At 40.7% G+C, this 19321-nt stretch overlaps 1 protein-coding gene across 3 annotated transcripts in view; it reads right to left on the reverse strand.

Moving 5' to 3' along the window:
- Positions 1-19321, reverse strand: part of SMYD3 (SET and MYND domain containing 3) — a 378725-nt gene that overhangs the window by 2511 nt on the left and 356893 nt on the right. For 2 of the 3 annotated variants that reach the window (XM_054279937.1, XM_054279938.1), the window contains exon 11: positions 3832-3940. The exons of the other annotated variant lie outside the window; for it this stretch is intronic. In XM_054279937.1, the coding sequence (XP_054135912.1) occupies positions 3832-3940 (109 nt within the window). The remainder of the gene's footprint in view (positions 1-3831; positions 3941-19321) is intronic. 3 annotated transcript variants of the gene reach the window in all.

A 19321-nucleotide genomic window follows, 5' to 3' on the forward strand; every position in this document is an offset into this window, starting at 1 on the left:
TTTATGCAATGTACCATCTCACACACTGCTATATGAGTCAGAACTAGCTGCATCAAAGTTAGAGCAGCAATGACTTGAGTAATCCCTAAATTCAACTGGTATTAGGCTATGTAGCTGTTTTGGCAAAGGTCAGTGCAAAAGTGGGGATAATTTCAGCTCCAGTGCAACAAATTGTTTTACTGGACACAAGCAGGAACATGTGGGTGGGTTCTCTGCCCGCTCCCCTGTTCCCAATCCCACAGCTCACCAGCAGAGCTGAGGCTGAGCAGATTTGTGTGCTCTGTGTGGTCTGTGTCTCCCAGCTAAAAGAGCAAATGTAATTATGAAAATCTGAAATGGCAACACAGGCCACGGTGTCATCAGCTACGCCCTGAAGAATATAAACCCCATAAGAGCAGAGGAAGGGCTGCTGCTCCCTGAGTGTAAAGGAGGAGCAGTGCAGGTGTTTGTGCCTGATTTGCCAGGGGATGGGACAGGATCCCCATGGCCATGGCTGTGGGGAACCGTGGGCAGGTGCAGGATGGCACAGCTCTGTCACAGGGAAAGCAGGAAGCCAGTGGCCATGTGCCAGAGTGGCAGGAAGTGTATTAGGCTAGTATTTCAGAGGGAATATCTGTGCTTTTCCATCTCTCTTGATTGAAGAGTACAGGTTGTTAAAGCAGGCACAGGAATACCATCAATGACAGCTGGTAAACAACTCAGTGTTTGAAGCAAACGCCTAGAGAAGGGATTTCTTCAGTGTTCCTGTGAGACCTGGGAAGGATTTTACCCCAGTTCCTGTGCTTTTTGCCTCCACAACAGGGGATTCTTTAAGAAGGGAAATCGTTCAGTACCTGTTGTAGATGTTCACGAGACAAGACAGCCATAACCATCAGCTCATGGGGGACAAAAGTACTCCCATGTCCATGCCAGTTAGGCGCTTCAAATTGTTTTTCAGACTGGGCTCCAGTTCCTGTGTTTTGCTGACAAAAGCTTTCCAGATCTATATCTCAATCTGTCCTCTACTAGATCTTTCATATATATGTATATAAATTTAAAAATAATATGTTGGTTGTAAAATACTACCTTCAGTTTTCATTCCAGAGGAGTATTGCCTCTCTGTAAAACTTCTATTTCAAAATCTAGCAAATAAGGTTCTGCAAGGCCTAATATAAGTTTAGGGGGTGATTTCTTTCTAATGGCTAACTTAAAGCCCTCAACATTATTTAAGCCTTCTTCAGGGTTGCAGGGCAGAGAGCTAAACCCATAGGGCCCTAAGAGCAAGGTGTTTAAGATGGTGATTCATTTTTTTGTGGCACAGAGAGCGGCAGTGAGGGCTGGGCTGCAGAGCCAAGCCCTGATTTTAACAGAGCATGTATCTGCTGCAGAGGCTGTCAATCCCCAGCAGCTCTGAGGCTGTGCCTGATTAAACAGGATTTATATGTGAGGTGAATTCCACTCAGATCCCAATTCCTCTGCACCTTCCATATCCTTCTTCCTAATGCCACAGTGAAATTAGTCTGACGAGGGTTCCAACAGGGTGCTGCTATTTGGTGTCAGAGTGCATTAAGAAGAGTAATGAAGCAGAGAAGGTAATCGAGTTTCTGCTCTGAGCATGTGGCATGCTCTGCTGACACATCTAATCACAAAGGGGCAAATTGTGTTCTCATATAACTCTAGGACATTATCTGAGTAATATTAGGAATCACATCCTTTAGTCACAACAAACTGGGAATTATATCTTCCTCTAATTTGTTCCGGTGTAGAAAGCAAGGAAGTGAATCAGTTTCAGAGCTCATCTGAAGAAGTTACACGGAGAAACAGGATGGCAAGAAGTTCTTCCTCCTCTCAGCTGGGCTCCCAGGGAGTGGGAGTTCAGTCTGTCCTTCTCTCACACTTGGGTGAAAATGGGGAGGCTGAATAGGGAATAGGCAAAGCCATGACAGCAATCTACACCTCAGTTGTGAAGCACTCACTGTGTCCTTGGGGAGCACCAATGGAGCCTCCATTGCACGCTCACTGAAGTATGGCACAGAAGGACAAGCAGCACCTTAATGTCCCTTTGCAGAGAAAGAGGAGGTCGCAGCCTAGAAAAGGTTTCTGTGTTCGGCATTGCTCAGTTTCCAAGGAATCACAGTGTAGCAATCTGGCTTGCAATGGGCAGCTTCTTCACCAAAAACATATAAATCCCCATTGCAATGTCCACCTTCACTGACCAGCAGCGTTCATTTGTCTCTAGGGGAATTTGCTCCAGTTTAATCTAATGCAGTATCACATTAGAAATGCAATTGGAACAATGCCTGTTGATATAATTGTGGCAGTGTCAATGAAAACAGAAGCTCCTCTGACTGGAGTCTCATTCCACTGCTAAAAGGGAAAGTCTGAATGTTTGGAAATGATAAATATTTTGGGGGAAAGAGCAGAGGGATTACCTGGCACATGACAGATATATGACATACTTCTGAATAATACATAAAATAGAATTGATTACTCTTCTGCCTGCTTCATAATGATCAGAATTGGCTATAATTCAAGTAAAATATATCAAATAAAGATTTAAGTTATACCAAGACTTGGCAAGAGTGGCATCATAGTAAATACTAATTTATTACTTCAACATATGAAAATTATTCAGCTTGCATCTTTAATCACCAAAGAGATATGGGGGTTGAAGAAAAGATAAGTACTAAATACTAACACCTAGAGAGTCATGAACTGATGTTATCTTTAGAGGGGACCTGGGCAGGAGGGGAACAGCACCCCTCCCTCACCTGCAGTGGAGACACCCATCCCCTTCTGTCCCAAGCAGCTGCCACACAGCACTTCATACAGCATGGACATGAACTGAAGGGAATGTAGAGCCAAATTCTTCACTTCTTTCCAACACTGGTGCCAGAGCTCCTGCCCAGCAGACACAGGCAAGCAGCTGGGCCAGGTGGGGTTTGGCAGCACCCAGCAAAGGCAACCAGGAGCTGTGTCAGGAACTGGAGGGGAGCCAAGAGCCAGCACAGGGAGCCACAGAGAGCATGTAGTGTCTTCAGGGCAGGCTGATCACAGGACAATCAATAACATAAGAGAACGAGACCTTTCTGTGGGAAATTGGAGGCAGCACATCTTCCAGGGGGAGCAAAGCACCCCAGCAGTGATTGAGGGCTTGAGATGGAGGCAAGATTCTACATCCTGAGGACATGTTGCACATGGAATGGGATTATTTAATATACTTAAGATGATACTAACAGTAATATAACAGCAGGACAAATAAGAGCCTGAGGTACAAGGAAATGAATATAAAAGTCAGCTCAGGTACAAGAGGGATGGCTTACAGCTGAAATGTAACTAACAAAGCACAGCTGCAAAACCAGATCAAAGATGATGAACAACAAGAAATACGAAGGATCAAGGGACATGCCTGTTGATTTCAGTGTGGCTCACAATTTAAAGACAAAGTTTTCTAGCCTGAAACCATAGAACCTGATAGGGGATAAGGAGGGTAGGAACTGCAGCTCTCCTCCTGTTCCTGTACTTTCAGTGCTCTCAGAATCACTTTGCTATGGGAATAAGGAACATATGAAGCACTGAGATAATTTATCTCTTCAGAACTAAAAGTGATTTTTCATCCAGGCACCTCTGAGCTATCAATCTGTAATTAGCTGTGACTGGTGCTGGAGAATGTCAGTGCCTGAAATGCCGTGCTGAGCAACAGTGACTCATCACCACACCAGCTACAGCCTGGGGAAACACCACCGCTGGAAGAAGTGGTGAGGAGCATCCAAAGGCATGAGGGGGAATCACACAGCAGTTTTGGGGGAAGCAAGGGAGCGGGATAGAGAAAAAATATTTCACCATCCTGACCTGTTTCAAGGTTTCCAATGCCTGAGGAACCATGCCTTGACTGTACTGCAGTTTGCCCACTCGCATCAGCTGGACAGCCCTCAGTGGATGGAAGCCAGGATAATACAGTCTGTAGAGGAAAAAGGAGGAAAATGTGTCACTGTCAGCTCTCACCTTCACAGTCACTGCCTCTGCAGAGAGCTATTAGGGTGGGACTGCAAAGTCAGTGTGAATGTTAATAAGGTACTCAGAGAAAATTAGCTGCAATACTGAGAAGCATGAAATACTGAGGGGAATTAGCAAATTATTACTCTCCATCCCAGAGGAATCCCTTTAACATTATCCTGTTAGAAAGTGACGGGAGTGGGATTATTTAATTTGCTACTGTTGGATAATACAATAGCATTTACTGTAGTTAGTGTTGCAAACAGAGGTCCTTGACAATCTCAGGTCTCTGGAGAGGCATAATTTTAAGAGGAAGCTTCATCAGGGAATCCAGTCCTAGACTGTCCAAGATGAAGGAGTTGGACTGCAGTGAAAACAGGTATGTAACATCATGACCACTGCTTCTGAGGGTTTGTATGCTGCTCCCTGTTGCATAAAAAGAACTGTTTCTGCACATTCAAGGAAACATCTCAGACTTGGCTTGTTCATCTACACAAAGTCTCTGCTAGTATGAGGATACCTTCCTGTTCTTAATTAATTTCAAAGAAACAGAAATTCTGTTAAAAAAAACAGAATGATGCTCTCTTTTTTCTAGGAAGTAGATGGAGAGTGGTGTCATCATTAATTGCTCTCAGGGTGCTCTTGAAATGTTCATGGCAGCTGCTCCACATTTTTAAATTCCACTGATCCTCGGCTCATCATACGTGGATTGCATCCCAGCCCTGTTCTGGATGAGCAGATCATTATATCTTGAAGAAGCAACTTGGGAGCTGAAGAAAGCCATGGATGCAACTTGCCTGGAACTGGCCATCAGGAACCATGAAGTGAAGGGACACACTTGGAATTTAAGTTACTTACAAAAGACCTTATCTATTTTTTGACTAACTATACCAGAATCATGGAATAGTTAGGGTTGGAAGAGACCAAGAGTTAGGGTTGGAGATCATCTGGTCCAACTCTCCCATCAAGGCAGGGTCACCTAGAGCAGGTAACAAAGCAACTCATCCAGGTAGGTTTTGAATGTCTCCAGATGGAGAATCCATTCCATGGGTGGCCTGTTCCAGTGCTCTGCCAATTTCAATGGAAAGAAGTTCTTCCTCATGTTTTAGTTTATGGTCGTTGCTCCTCATCCTGTCACTGGGCACCACTGACAAGAGTCTGGCACCATCCTCTTGGCACCCTCCTTTGAGAGGTTTAAATGCATTAATGAGATCCCCTCTGAATCTCCTCCAGACCGAACAGGCCCAGCTCCTGCAGTCTCTCCTCACAGGAGATGCTCCAGACTCCTCATCCTCTTTGTGGCATCCACTGGACCCTCTCCAATATCTCCTTTTGTTCCTTGTGCTGAGGAGCCCAGAACTGGACACAGCATTCCAGAGGTGGCCTCACCAGGGCTGAATCATCTCCCTTAACCTGCTGGCCACTCTTTCTGATGCTCCCCAGGACACCATTGGCCCTCCTGGCCACAAGGGCACTGCTGGCTCATGGACAGCTTGTCATCCACAGGAACCCCAGGTCCTTCTCCACAGAGCTCTCTGCAGTAGGTCAGTCCCCAGTCTGTGCTGGCTCTTGGGGTTTTCCTCCCCATGTGCAGGACCCTGCACTTGCCCTTGTGGAACCTCACCAGGTTTCTCTCTGGCCCATTCTCCAGCCTATTGAGATCCTGCTGAGTGGCAGCAGAGCCTTCAGGTGATCCATGACACTCCCCAGTTCAGTGCCATCAGCAAACTGGCTGAGAGGGCCTTATCTATGCCACTGATAAGCAAGTTGGATAAGAATGGCCCAGTATTGATCCATGGGGAATGCCAGTGACTGCAGACTATGCAAATGAAAGAATAAAAGCCTTAAGCACAGCTCACCAGAGACAAACATCCTACTTGATCAAAGAGCATTTCTTTTCCTCAAGTACACCAGCAGTTGTGCTTGAGCAGTGTCTAAAAATACAAAATGAGTCACAACTTCAGGAAGAATTGCCAATAAGCTTTCCAAAATCTACTTTTTGAAGAAAATATTTTTTTGGGTTTATGCCAAATCTATGATCATCAGAGTTCAGGATAACTATTAATGAATGATACCACTGCAGTCAGGAAGACACTTAAATTTGCATAAATATGATTAAATGCATGCTAAGACATTAAATGATGTAAATTGGTACAATGTACAGAAATCTTCTGATAAGTCTGCATGTAAATTAATAAGTTATCTTTCTCTGTTATATTTCCCTAATAAAAATGCAAACACAATTAAATACAAGTAATTTTTTAAATGGCAGCATATCTGGCTGTCCTTATAAATCTCTAATTAGGATGTGTAAACATAATGAAAAATGTTTTCATACCCAAATTCCCCTATTCCACTGATCCCACGCAGTTTCAGTGAAGACATACAGAAATACATGGAAAGCATGCCTGGCAGGATCTCAGCAGCAACAGCTTTTGATCTGCCAAAGCCTCTCATGAAAGAGCAGAAGCCAATTCCTCAATGAGAATAATCCATCCTGAATTGCCACAAGCACCTCCTGCTCAGCCCCCTTGTGGGTTGCAGTTCAAAAAGGCTGAAAAGCCAGCAGACAAGAGAAGAAAAATGATAGCACTTATCTCAGTCCACTGACCACTCAGGAACTTCAAGGGTCTGGTTAAAAAAACACTTGGAAATTATCAGTAGGTTTATTTTTAGAATTTGTTTCTGGTTATTATATCAACATGGTGCTATCTGATACTAGTGAAATAGGGAGAAAATGCAGAGATTTTGGCGTGAATTGATGAAGAGTAATAGAAATTCCAGCACTAACATGGACACAAATGGAAATAACGAGCACATGAACACCTTCATAAAATTGAAAAGAAAATGTATGTGTGATTACACCCTTCTTCTCTCCTCTGTGACTGCTGCAAAGGAAGGAGTGAAAATGGCACTTCCTCTCCTCTGTGCCACCCAAAGTCCAGGATGTCTGGGGAAGGATCATGGCCACAGGAGAAGGTGGACAGGGAGACAAAGATTTTTGCATGAAATGATAACCCATCTCTGTAGGCCCCATTAGACTGTTTCTGCTGGGTCCTGACAGCTCTGATTCCTTTGCCACTGTTCTTTCACAGCTGCTTCACATCTTTGTCATTCCACACCTTTATCCTTCATCCTATTAACCATCTTTTTAATCTTCCTTTCCTCACCCTTCTGAATAACTAGCCCCATTCTGATACCACCACAAAGAAGAAATGTGGGTCCTGCCTCACCTGCAGCCAGATGAGGGGTGGCAGCTCAAGCAGGAAACTCCAGGCTGTGCTTTAGCTCATCAGTGCCTGCTAAACTTCACACAACACAATGTGGGTCCATCAGAATTCAGAATATGCCCCTTCATGCAAATGTGTTTCTTTCTACAGATCATGCATTCACCTCCAGTCACTAAAGGTCTAGGATTGTGGTATGTGCAATGCCAGGGAAAACAGGCAGCAATTCAGCAATGTCAGGTACCCAGCCCAAACTACCAGCCATAAACTAAAGTAAGTGAAAACTTAAGATGAGGACAGAGAAGAAGTAAAATGTGTGAAATGAGGAGCCCTGTGCTCATAAATATTTACAAAGCTGTTTTACTGAGCTGATTTATGCTCTCATCTTATGCATGTACATAGTTCCATTTTGCAAGTCTTAAAACTGGCATTTGGAACAACTGTTTATTTTCATATTCTGGAATAAATCTATTAAACTACTGGAACACTGTTTATGGAAGGACATCCATTGAGTGAGTTTACTAGAGAAATCCAGGCAGCTTGCAGCTCTTCTGGGAGATGTGCAAGGGGGAAGATGCTGTTGGCTTCTTCAAGACATTCCTAGGATTCAGTATTATGAAACACTGGCATGACAGAAAGAACTAAGCCATTTCAGGCACTTGTGGGCCAACTTATTATCCCCGTGCATTGCTCTGAACAAAAGCAAGTGGATAGATTTAAGAATAAGGAAGATATTTACCAGTCAAGGAACTGATACCTAAAGACTGTCAACAAGAGACTAAGATAACTATAGAGAAATACATGCTGTAAAACATGTTGCAGCTTGGAAAGAGTAGGATTTCAATCTGAAAAGGATTTTATGAGATTTATGAGGGCCTGAGGGACAAGAAGGGAAGCAGTAACATACTGAAAGCTGAAGTAAGTAAGAATAGTACTGTGGAGTGATGCTTCCTTGCCCTTGGCACTGGTCAATGCCCAGTAGATCACTTGCAAGGAGAGATTAAACAAAATACAACTAACAAATAAAGCTGCGCTGTAAACAAGACAGCTGGAGGAGGCTGAGAAGGAGCTGTACATTTTGTATCACATCCTCTGGTTTTATAAGGCAGCACAGCTTTGTTCCCATCTATGCCCGAGAGCATCCATGCTGGCCTGTTCCTGCAGCCTGCCCTCCTGCCTGTCAGCTGGCCCCCCCAGCATGGTGTCACCTGCAAACCCCACAGAAGTGCCTTCTGTTGCCTCCTCCAGGTCATTGAAAATGGTGTTAAATAGGACAAGTCCCAGGACAGACCCCGTGGTACCCCTGCTGTCAGTGGCATCAAGCAGGGGACAGACAGCCCAACAACAACCATGGCACCCCCCGGGCAGGACTGTACCTGTCTAGCTCTCTGCTCACCTGGGCCACAACACCCCGACCTGCATGCTGGCTCCTTGACCGTGTCAGCCTAGCAAAGCCAGCAGGGAGCACCCTGGCCAGCTCTCGGTGCCTGTTCTGTATGTATCCATCCTGTCTGATGGAATTGCAGGGGGCACACACTCTCAGATAATCCTGGCTCAACCCTTATCCTGGGGTGTGCCTGGCACACTTCATAAAGAAGGCACCACCTAGCTAACTATTCAGAACCACAAATGAAAGCTATTTCCCAGTATTCAGGTAGCTTGCACCAGTGCTTCACTGTTTCAAGCAGCAGCAGTTCCTGCATTTCATTCCCAAAATACAAGGATACCAATTTTCAATCAGCAAAGAAATGGCCTGTACTATGTAAAACAGTAGCTGTTTCTAAGGAAATCCACTGCTCCTCTTGGTAATTCAGCCTCAAGGTTTTCCTTGATTAACCCCCAGAGCAGTCACTATTCATATGCTTTATAAAGAAAAGTATTTTTTTACTTCATTCTATGTATTAGCTCTAAATCTCTTGTTTTTCATGTAAGGAACAGTGTAAAAACCACAACCCTTGACAAAATTTAGCCGATTCCTTCTATTTCTTAATAATGTGGTTCCATTAATTCCACTCAACTGATCTCAAATTACAAGGTAAGCAGTCAGAGTTTTTGTGCTCCCTTGTGAATTAAAGCCTAGTATTAAAAAAAAAAAAGAGACTATACAAAATCACTGCCTTTTCTGATGACTCATATTTTAAAATAGATGTCTACCATTCCTTGCAAATCAGTCTGTGGGGCTAACATTTATACTGCTGTCTTCAGCCTGATGTAATTAGAAGCAGGAGGATTTATAAAACCTGAAATAAAGGTTAGAAATGGAAATTTTATAATGTCTCTTTACTAAGATGACATGTAAAAGGTGAGGCTATACATAACTGTAAATTTGTTCTCAGAAGCTTTCAGTGCAAGTAAGTATGACACCACAAAAGACATAAAGCAGTTCCAGGAGTCCCAACCACACAGAAGGGATAAAGAGGCTCCAGGGCTTTAGCAATGGTGGTAAGAAAAATATAAAGAGGAGAGTATCAGCCTCACAACAGAAATGTACACCACAAATACAGCACCCAGTAAGTTCAACCTTCTCTTCTTTCTCTGACTTGTTCTTGATTTCTGAACTCCTCATTATTTGACTACATTCATTAAAGCTGCTCACTGAACTGAAGCCTAGGGATTGGTTTTATGTTGTCCAGTTACTTGTTTTTTTCTTTAGTTAGTGATGTGAAACTGGTCAACTAATTCACATATTATTTCTGTTCTTTGGCTGGGATGCTGAATGGGTTCTACACACAAGAACTATAGTAAATATTTTTAGGAAAAAAATTAGGGACAAATGTTTATTTCTGCTAAAAAGTACGAAATAGTCAAAGAAATCACATGCATCAGGAACACAAGACAGGTAAACTGACTACACTCATTTAGGAGTTTACATATCTTCAAGTCAAAGTCTGATCTGCATGGAATTTCACTTAGCAATTCCTGCTCCAGATCCAGCAATTTGAGGCTAAAGTAGTGCTTAAGAAGAAATGCTTTATTTATAGAAAGTAATCTTAAGCAGCTTTATACATAATGTGGTCAATTTTTTATTTTTTTAATGAGCACAAGACCTGTGCAAGAGTTTTGCCTGGAGGATTATTTTTGGAGAAAGTGGGAATGTGTCATTGATGCTGGACTAGGTGACTGTTTTGAATGCTGAGTATTCAAAACAGTCTGGTTGGAACTTTCAAATTTTAAAGAACAATATATCTGTATTAACCTGTGTAAAATATTTAGGGGTCCCTGTGAAAGCCTTCAAAAAATATTGGTCTGGCTTTCACGTTAATATTAAATTTTTAAATTAGAATAATAATAATGTTAACCTGTTATTCTTTCTGTTTTTTCTTTCTCTTTCCCCCTCTCTTTTTTTTCTTAACAACTTCCTGTCTATCACGAATGACCAGGTAAGTTTAAATCAGTTCAGTACTTCACAACTCCCATTATACCTTCTGCAGCCATGCTGGTTTTTGAGTAGAAGGCTTTACCTGTGGCAGACCTGATATACTCCAGCTGCCCTAGAATGTTTATTGTCCATTTCATCTCCCTATCACGGTGTCTCATGGAGACGATCAAAGCATCAGTGAACAGTTTAATTCTGGCATCAGACTTTACTATTTTTTCCTGGATTTGACCTCTCTCACTTGGATTTTGGGATCAGCTCCTCAGCACTAGCAGGGAGGTTTTCCTGGAGGAAACCACTAGTGCACATTCTTAAAGCATTATAAAAATGCTTTGCCAGCAATGGCAAAACATTTATTAGAAGAAATTTTATGCAGGGAGGTCTCTTACAAACTAAATCAGGAGAAATTGCTTTCTGTGATTACTATGCAAAACTACTAATTATCCCTAAGAGACTTCTTCTGGTCTAACCAAATAACACCAGAAAATGGTCATCATTTTCTCAGCCAGCTGGGGTGATATCAGTACAGATGTGCAGACCTAACACCTCTGATCAGAGCTCATTTTATAAATATATCCTGGCTGTTTATTTTTACAGCCTAATTTAAATGTGCTTTCTCTCTCTTTGGATTGTTTTGTATTGGCAAAACTCTTGGTTATCCCCCAAGTATTGAGATTTTCACCAATGCCCACAACTCATGTATGAACCTCATCCTACTAAGCAGCAAAGTGCATGGCATGACAGTCTTTGTTCTGCACACATAAGATATGGAGGCCCAGGCAAATGAAATAGTTTGTCCAATTCTACAAGATAAAATCTCTGGGAAAGTTAAACCCATGTTTCACTGTAGCTCTAGGATGGCTTTTGGTTCATGCAGAGTCTGGGTCTTGTGTTTGGGCTGTCTTGCCTACCTGTCTGGCTCTAACAATCCAAATGGGAGTAAACATAATTTTAGAGGCTTAACAGGCTTGCTGTATTTTGTAAACAAAATGTAGACACAGTACCCATAGTTAAGAAACTTTTGTGCCAGACTGACAACTTATTTTTCTGTTTCTTTTATCTATTCTGTTGTCACTCAAGGAATGTCCTATTATTTCTGTGGAACAACTGCCTCTGGAAACTCTTCAGGATTTAGATCTGTGAAATTATGCTTCAAAATATTTTTCATCACATCTGCATCTCATATTGTTTCATTACTATTTGTTTCAGTAATTTAACTGATGCGATCAAATAAGCAATCATACTTCTTAATTGACTGAATTCTCAAGAAATGTTAGCTATTTTCTACTAACCTTCTACTCAGAAATTATTTCTCTCTAGCTGCTGATCATTCTGCCATAATCCTTATGATGATAATTTATGTCACATTAAAATGAATATTGTTCCAGATGTTGTCTCTGCCAAGATTTGAATGATAACTCCAATAAAATGAAAAAATGGGATAAACTGCAATTTTCATCTTGGCTCTTGATCTAACTCATCCACTTAAAAAGCTAACTCTCTCAGTTTGAACTGTCCACTTCAATGTTCTTTCCTTCTCTGATATTATGAGATGTTAAGGAAAGAAAGGGTGCCCAATCTGGAAGGGAAACAGGAAAAGATTTTATATATATTGTCTCTTTGTCCTGGCTGAGCTTCAAAACATCTTGTAGCTGTTAGGGGTTTTTTTTGTCCTAAATTCACTGCCTCTACAGATAAAGATGGCAGTGTGGGCTGTCACTGCAGATAGGAATACACTGTCTCTGCCTTGCATAACCAGGAGAGTAAGAGATTAAGATCAACAGTTTAGTTCAAGGATTTATAAAATTATTTTTAAAGCCATACAGATTGCATTGGGAGAATGCCAGAAAACACAAGAAGGGTAAGAAATGCAGCAAAGAAACAAAAAGAAAGCTAATTAAAAAGAACATGCATGGGAAGAGAAGCAAGAAACTGAAGGGAAATGTACACTAGAGACACTGTAATTTGTGAAAAAGATCTTGGCATCACCTTCTCCTCCAGCCATGAACCTCTGACCAGCTGTTGATGGTATGAAAAATGATTCACTTTCCCTATCTCTACATGCAGCTGAGAATACAAGATTGCAGGTACAAGACCAAGTTTAGACTTTGGTCTTAATCAGAGACCTACAGGTTTGCATGGTCTCTCTTCTTCATCCACAGAGAGTGACAGGAAAATGTAAAGCACTGATGGATCTCTGTGTAAGTCACATATAACCTTCCTCGAATTGATTCCCTCTGCTATGACACGAGTCCCCCAGTATCTGAGCCACTCACATCTAAATACTACTGGTATCAGCAAAGCTTGGAGAAGTCAGTGAGTGTGTATGGGTGTTCACAAGCTGCAGAAGGAAGGACGGAACTGGTGGCACGGACATCTTCAGTGCAAAATGTCTTCTCTGTACTCACCAGTATCTCAGATCACCTCAGATGTCTGCTGTAATACAAAAGTGCTAACAGGTTCATTTTTGACCACATGTGCCTTACAGGGTCACCTCTCTTTTCCTTTTTTTTTCCCTTTCTCCCACCATGTTGTCACCTTTCAATATTTGTCAGGCCTGTGCTTCACCAGCTGCCATTTCAGTTTGTCTATAGTGTTGGATACAACTCTTGTTGTAAAAAATAATAGCAACAACAGCAACTGAATTAGCATTTGCAAAATTTAGTGACATTCTCATGCATAACTTGTTACCAGCATGTCTGAACAAGAACTCTATTACCTGATGTCAGATATCTCATTTAGACAACTAGCCTTACTCCTCCTCACGTCTCAGCTGTTCCATCTGTAAAATGACAATACTAATCTCTTTATTCAGTAGACTAATATGAGGGCTAAATACTATCATGTTTGTGAAGAGCTTCGAGACTTCTATAGGAAGATTCTGTAGGAGTTCAAAATATTAGCAATAGCTCTGAAAATAATGACAAATCCTTGGTAGGCTACAGAGTTAAAATGTGACAGCCAAACAAGACCATCTGTCCATGCTGGAGAACAGGTTAACTTCCATCCAGTTGCTCAGATGGCTACAAAATTTCTTGCATGACCCAAAAGGCATGTAAATTGCTCCAGAGCTTCCTAGGAAATAAAACAATCTGGAAGAAATGGGAGGGGGGAAATAGCATTCTTTACAGAAAAAAAAGGAGACCAGCTATGAACTTTATGAATAGCAATCATGAGCAATAATCTCTCCCAGGCTCCAAAGTGCTGCCTGAAATGCTAGCTGAATATAAAGGAGAGATTTTTTTTCAGGAAACACACCACAGTGCCTTTTCACAGCATGGAAAACAGTGTGCAATACTTCAAATGGCCAAGGCATGCTTGAACTCTGTTTGTAATTGAAAGTAGCATGTTCACTGAGCAAGCATTTTTCAAGGAAAGACAGGGTTGTGGTACACCTTGATTAATGGGTATGTTTGCACCTTGGCAGTACAGGCACGAGGTAAAAAATTTTAAAGGGAAGATCTCAAGCCACCATTTTGTAATTATATGTTGTTGTTCCAAAACATTGTAAGGATTTTCAAAATTGTACCTAGCTATAGTTATGTGGCCCAGCCACTCTTAGGGCTTGTTTAGACACATATGAGAGCATGAAAGATACTCTCCAATAGGCACTTTCCATCAAATTTCCTCAGCATGACGTTTTGGATTGAATTTCTAGATTAGGTCATTAGAGGTCCACATCTTGACATGATGAGGGTATATTTCTATAAGCAAGATAAGGGATGAACAATTAATTTAAGCTGAAGTGCAATGCATTCAGGGACCTACTGAATACATCTCTTGTATAAAAACAGAAACAAAGTCTTCCCAGACTGAAAATAAAGGGCAAAATACACGGGAACCCACTTCCTAAAGAATTAGCTGCTTTTCTGCTACTCAGTGTCAACTACATAAAAATACATAATGGATCTGTTGCAGGGATGTTTTCTCCAATCATGAGAACTCCAGCCCTTTGTAAGGAGAGCCATGGAAGGGTGGGCACCTCTCTGGGCCAGAGCACAAATGCAGTGGCTGCACATGTTACTGAAGCTTATGGCCTTGAGCCCACCAGACAGACAAAACGAAACGAAACCAAACCCCAAGCAAACAAACAAACAAAACAAAAAACCTCAACCAACCACAAAACCTGCTCTAGAAGCTGCAGAGGAAATCCTTTGGAGTTACTTGACAGAGACTTGACTGTGGTGGAGCACACTTTGGACAAGAATCCTCTGAAGCAATCTGGCAAATGTTTAGACCCTGCACCCCACTCACTGAGGGCCGTACAGGCACAAAAGAGGAGCTACAACTGCACAGTCATGCCTAAAGCACATGAGTAAATGGCTTGTAACAGTCTAAAATTATGAAACAGTGAGCAACCACATTCTCTCTCAGCTGATTGTATGGAGGCAATTACCACATCGATTTATGGATGAGTGGGGATGAAGGAGGGGAAATGAGCAAAAAAGAAAAAAAAACATATGTGGACTCTGTCAAGTACTATTTTTTTCTATCAAATGTTATTTGGTGTCTGCTGAGCTAAAGAAAGACTCTGTAACTCTTGGCTCACAGTTCCCAGTAGTGGACCTGTGTGCCATGAGACCAGGTTCACAGTTCTAGCTCAAACACTAGCCAGCACATGGGGGAGAGCTCCAGCAAGCTGCTGTGCAAGTGCAGCAGAGCAGTCAGGGTAATCAATCTGTGGGTCTTGGACCACTATTTCATCCCATGTCCCAGGTTATACCCCTTTGTTGGCTAAAGCTCTCTGGCATAATATTTACTTTTGGTTTCCCGTTACATATACCAGCTGTGTTTGAGGCAGAACTCCAGTCAGTCTCACGACTCATTATTTCAAACAGTAAGAAGAAATTCCCTTTTCTCCTCCTTCCCAGCTATTTTTCTTCTCTGTTTTCCTCTTCTAGTTTTTGCATCTTTCTTTCATAGTTTCTCTATCCTTACCCTTATATTTTCTTCTTTCAGTATTCTCTATCCTAACAAGCTGCCTTTTTTCTCTTCTAACCAACTCTTATTACATTTTTATTCACAATTTTAATATTCTTTCACTCCAGGGTCCTCTCTACCTACCTATAACCAAAGTGCTAAGCCCTGTGTAGGCTGACTGCTTGTTTGGATGCACAATATCCTTCTTAGAAGGAACTGCTAGACCACTAACAGCTGTTTCAAAGTAAACTCTCTTTATGCACTGCAAATTACATGTTAAGACATGCAATGGTGTACTGTGCATAAAGCCTCAGGAAAGCACCCATTGATCTATGATATGTCCATTAATCTCTGCAGCCTAAAGGGCATCTTTCTAAATTCGTACAGGAGCCAGGCATGAGAAGAAATCTGTCAATATCCTTTTGTGAGGCACAGGCAAAACCACATACTGAGTCTTTGCTATTAAATGTGAATCCATAGAAGGAGGCAGTCATCAAATTCTAAAATGGCATTTACTTGCCTCAAGCAAAAATAAAATGTCATGGCTCCTTCTGATTTTGCAAAGTACCACAATTTGATTGTCAATTTGTGATTTGTCTGAAATATGGTTCAGATATCTCTTGGCTTTCATGGCATTTGTTCAGAGGATTTTTGTATCCCTTCCAGTTTCTACTTCATGCTGGACCGGATGTATCTTAATAGAGTACAGAAAAAGGCCTCTGCTAGGTGACAGCTTCTCTCCCAGAAAAATGGAGATGTTTCCTGGAATTACCCTGCAAATGCACATCACGGCACTGCAAGCTTTTGTAATAACAAGGATTTCATGCTGCCCCTCTGATCTGTATTTTCCTTCTTTCTATGCTCATGCTGGTACATCAAGTAATGCTCTTGGTCCACTTACTCCCATTTTTCATGAAAGACACATCTTTAAAAGGGCTCTACTAATTTCTTACTGGCTTTCAGCAGACTTTTTCTTGGGCCAAAAAAATTATATACCTTATCAGAGTCCTTGATATTTAGTTATTTACATTGTCCCTTCTGAGGGACAGCTGATGAGAGTTGAACCTTCTATAAAAAGTTCTTCCAAGTTTTTATGAGTTACTATAAAGTACAAATAATGCTAATAATGAGTTTTGCAAAATGCATACCTTTTGCCAATGCTGGTTTGAGGCACGATACAGTAGTTACTATAAAACTGCAGAGTATTAACTTCTTTGTGACATTTGTTTATGAATAGAGATGAGCCAAGAGGGAAATTTTGCTGTGCATGGATGTACACTGACAGCATGAATACTACTGTGTAGCAAAAGTATTTCCATCATGACATAAGTAGATTTAAAATGAGTGCATGCAGATATGCAGATTGCCTAAAAGATGAGCCCAGACAGATTAAATATACCCATGCCACAATTTTTTTTGGATTCCTACATGATAGAATGCAGCTCAAGTAATTTCATACAGTAAATCATACAATATTATACAACACACAAGACATAATAGTTCAAGCCAATTTCGTGTGGAGAAATACTTACATCAGAAAACAATCACTGAACAAGGCTATCTTCCCCTCAACAGAGAAGCCATAAATTGAGAGATTACTGGGTTAGAGTGCAGGAATGCCTTGTTTTGTCTCCATGCCAGAGCGCATACACTCACCTCTTCTGTTCCTCTCTACCTTACAGACAGAGATTCAACAACTTAAATAGGTTAAAGACAATTTATACATACTTTGGAGCAAGAGTGCTTGACTGAAGCTCAGATTTATACTTGCTAGTGTACATGAGACTATCACACTTGATTAGAAATTGTAACTGCCATTTGAAACTGTTCTCAAATTACAACTTCAAATTTTCAGCACTTACAAGATGGGGGCAAGCAGACTGATTTTCAGGAGGAGTTTGGAAATAAATGCAATTCTTGGAAGACATAATTCTTCTGCATAATACCAGAGACAGCTTGTCTACCTATAGACTTTCAAGGTTAATTTGAATTCATTAACAGTGTGAATTTAAAATTAATCACTTAATAATCACTTCAGCCATGTTGTAGCTTCTGTCACTGAAAACTAACACAGAGTTATTTCATATTTAGGTTGATTCATTTCCAAAGCAAACTGGGCCAGACTGCAGTAAATTGAGAAAAACACATGTATTTGAAAAGATTAATTAAAGCACTCTAAAATCTATTTGGGTTATTTACCCTTGAAACACAAGCTTTGGTCAAACAAAAATGGTATGCCTCAAAACCAAAAGCCCTTCACTTTTGTGATCATTGGCCCAAAATATATGTAAAGATAAAATCCTATGATGAATATAATGTCATTGTCCTCTCTTTAGAACAAAATTTGATGGTGTTTATATGACTTGTTCCAAACAAACAGGAGGTAGCTAAGAAACTGGCTAATCTGCAAGGGAAAAAATATTCTATAAAATGCTAGACAAAATGGGGCAAGAGTCAAACTAGACACAAGACTATATTTTGCATTATTAGATTAATAATGCAACCTAATTGGTTGTGCTACATTTTGATCCAAAATTGATGGTACGATAACTATAAATTATGAAGTATTAGTTAGAAATGGCATATTGTGCTTAATGTACCAGTAACTACTAACCCACCAGCAAACACATAATCAGTTGCTATAGTAATTCTAATCTCCACCTATGCCTCAAGAATTGTTAAGGGATGTGACGAATTCTGTCCTTTACAAAATGTGTACTTTCCCATAATCGTGTTTAGTGGATTTTCTGCAGAATCCCCATGTGCATACTGCACAGATCACACAGTGCCTTATCAGATTCAAATAACTGATTTGAATTTTTATTGAGCACTGATCTTTCCAATATACATTTAATTTTTGTTTACATCTAATTTATACATATCGTGATCTCAAATATTCCACTATGCTTGTTTTTAAACAAAAGGCAACATGAAAGCAGTTTACTAGGGAAATGAAATCTGATCAAAAACAATAAAAGGAAAGTACAATAGTTAATTATTTCAAGCCTAAAAACTGGAAGCAATTCTCCCATGTGTATAAGGGCCAGTACAGGTCCTGTACATCAATTAGACCCACTTAAAACACATTTTAAAGGCTTAGAGAGGATTTATATGGTGCATAAGCCTGGGGCTGTCTGCATGTGAATTTCATCCCCTCTGAATATACCTGTCAAGATAGCTGAAATCTGAACATTAAGGAGCTTGTTAGTAAATCAAAATCTAAATTTGCAGACATTGTTACCTCAATTGTATTTGTCTCTTCCCTTTCTCACAGCAAAACAAAGTGGTTACAAGCACAAAGCAAGTGCAAGAAACAGTGGCCACAGTACTAAATTTTCTCATTTAAGCTGCCCTTAAAAAGGAAGATGGATGGTACTCTGAAGAAAAAGATTGTTACTCTGTTTTGATCTTCTAAAGGAAGAGCTTTTAGCTGTAGTCCATAAAATTCATTTCTATGTCAGGAAATGCAGGAAACAACAAATACTGCACTAGGCTCACAAGATCCACAAGCCTTCAATTACTCATTTTGTTCACACGAATATAAGATTTAAGATGCATGATTAAATTTCATTAAATGTGGACTTGGTATTAATCCCTGATGAGCAATTATTTAAGATTCATGGATTCTTAGTAATGACATGTTTCTCCATTCCTTTACATTTCTGCATTAGTGATCATTTCTAAGGAAGGCAGAATCCTGAAATCTGGAATCTCTACTTACCTCAAGAATTTTAGCATTTTTATTTGAGACATGAAACATTTTGACAAGTATTCAACCACTTATATCCATGCTAAATTATTACATAGAGGAAAAACTACTGGA

This window comes from Melozone crissalis, unplaced genomic scaffold (genome assembly GCF_028551555.1).
Source record: "Melozone crissalis strain CALT ecotype California unplaced genomic scaffold, PUWL_Pcris_2 ptg000027l_1, whole genome shotgun sequence".
Lineage (NCBI taxonomy): Eukaryota > Metazoa > Chordata > Aves > Passeriformes > Passerellidae > Melozone > Melozone crissalis.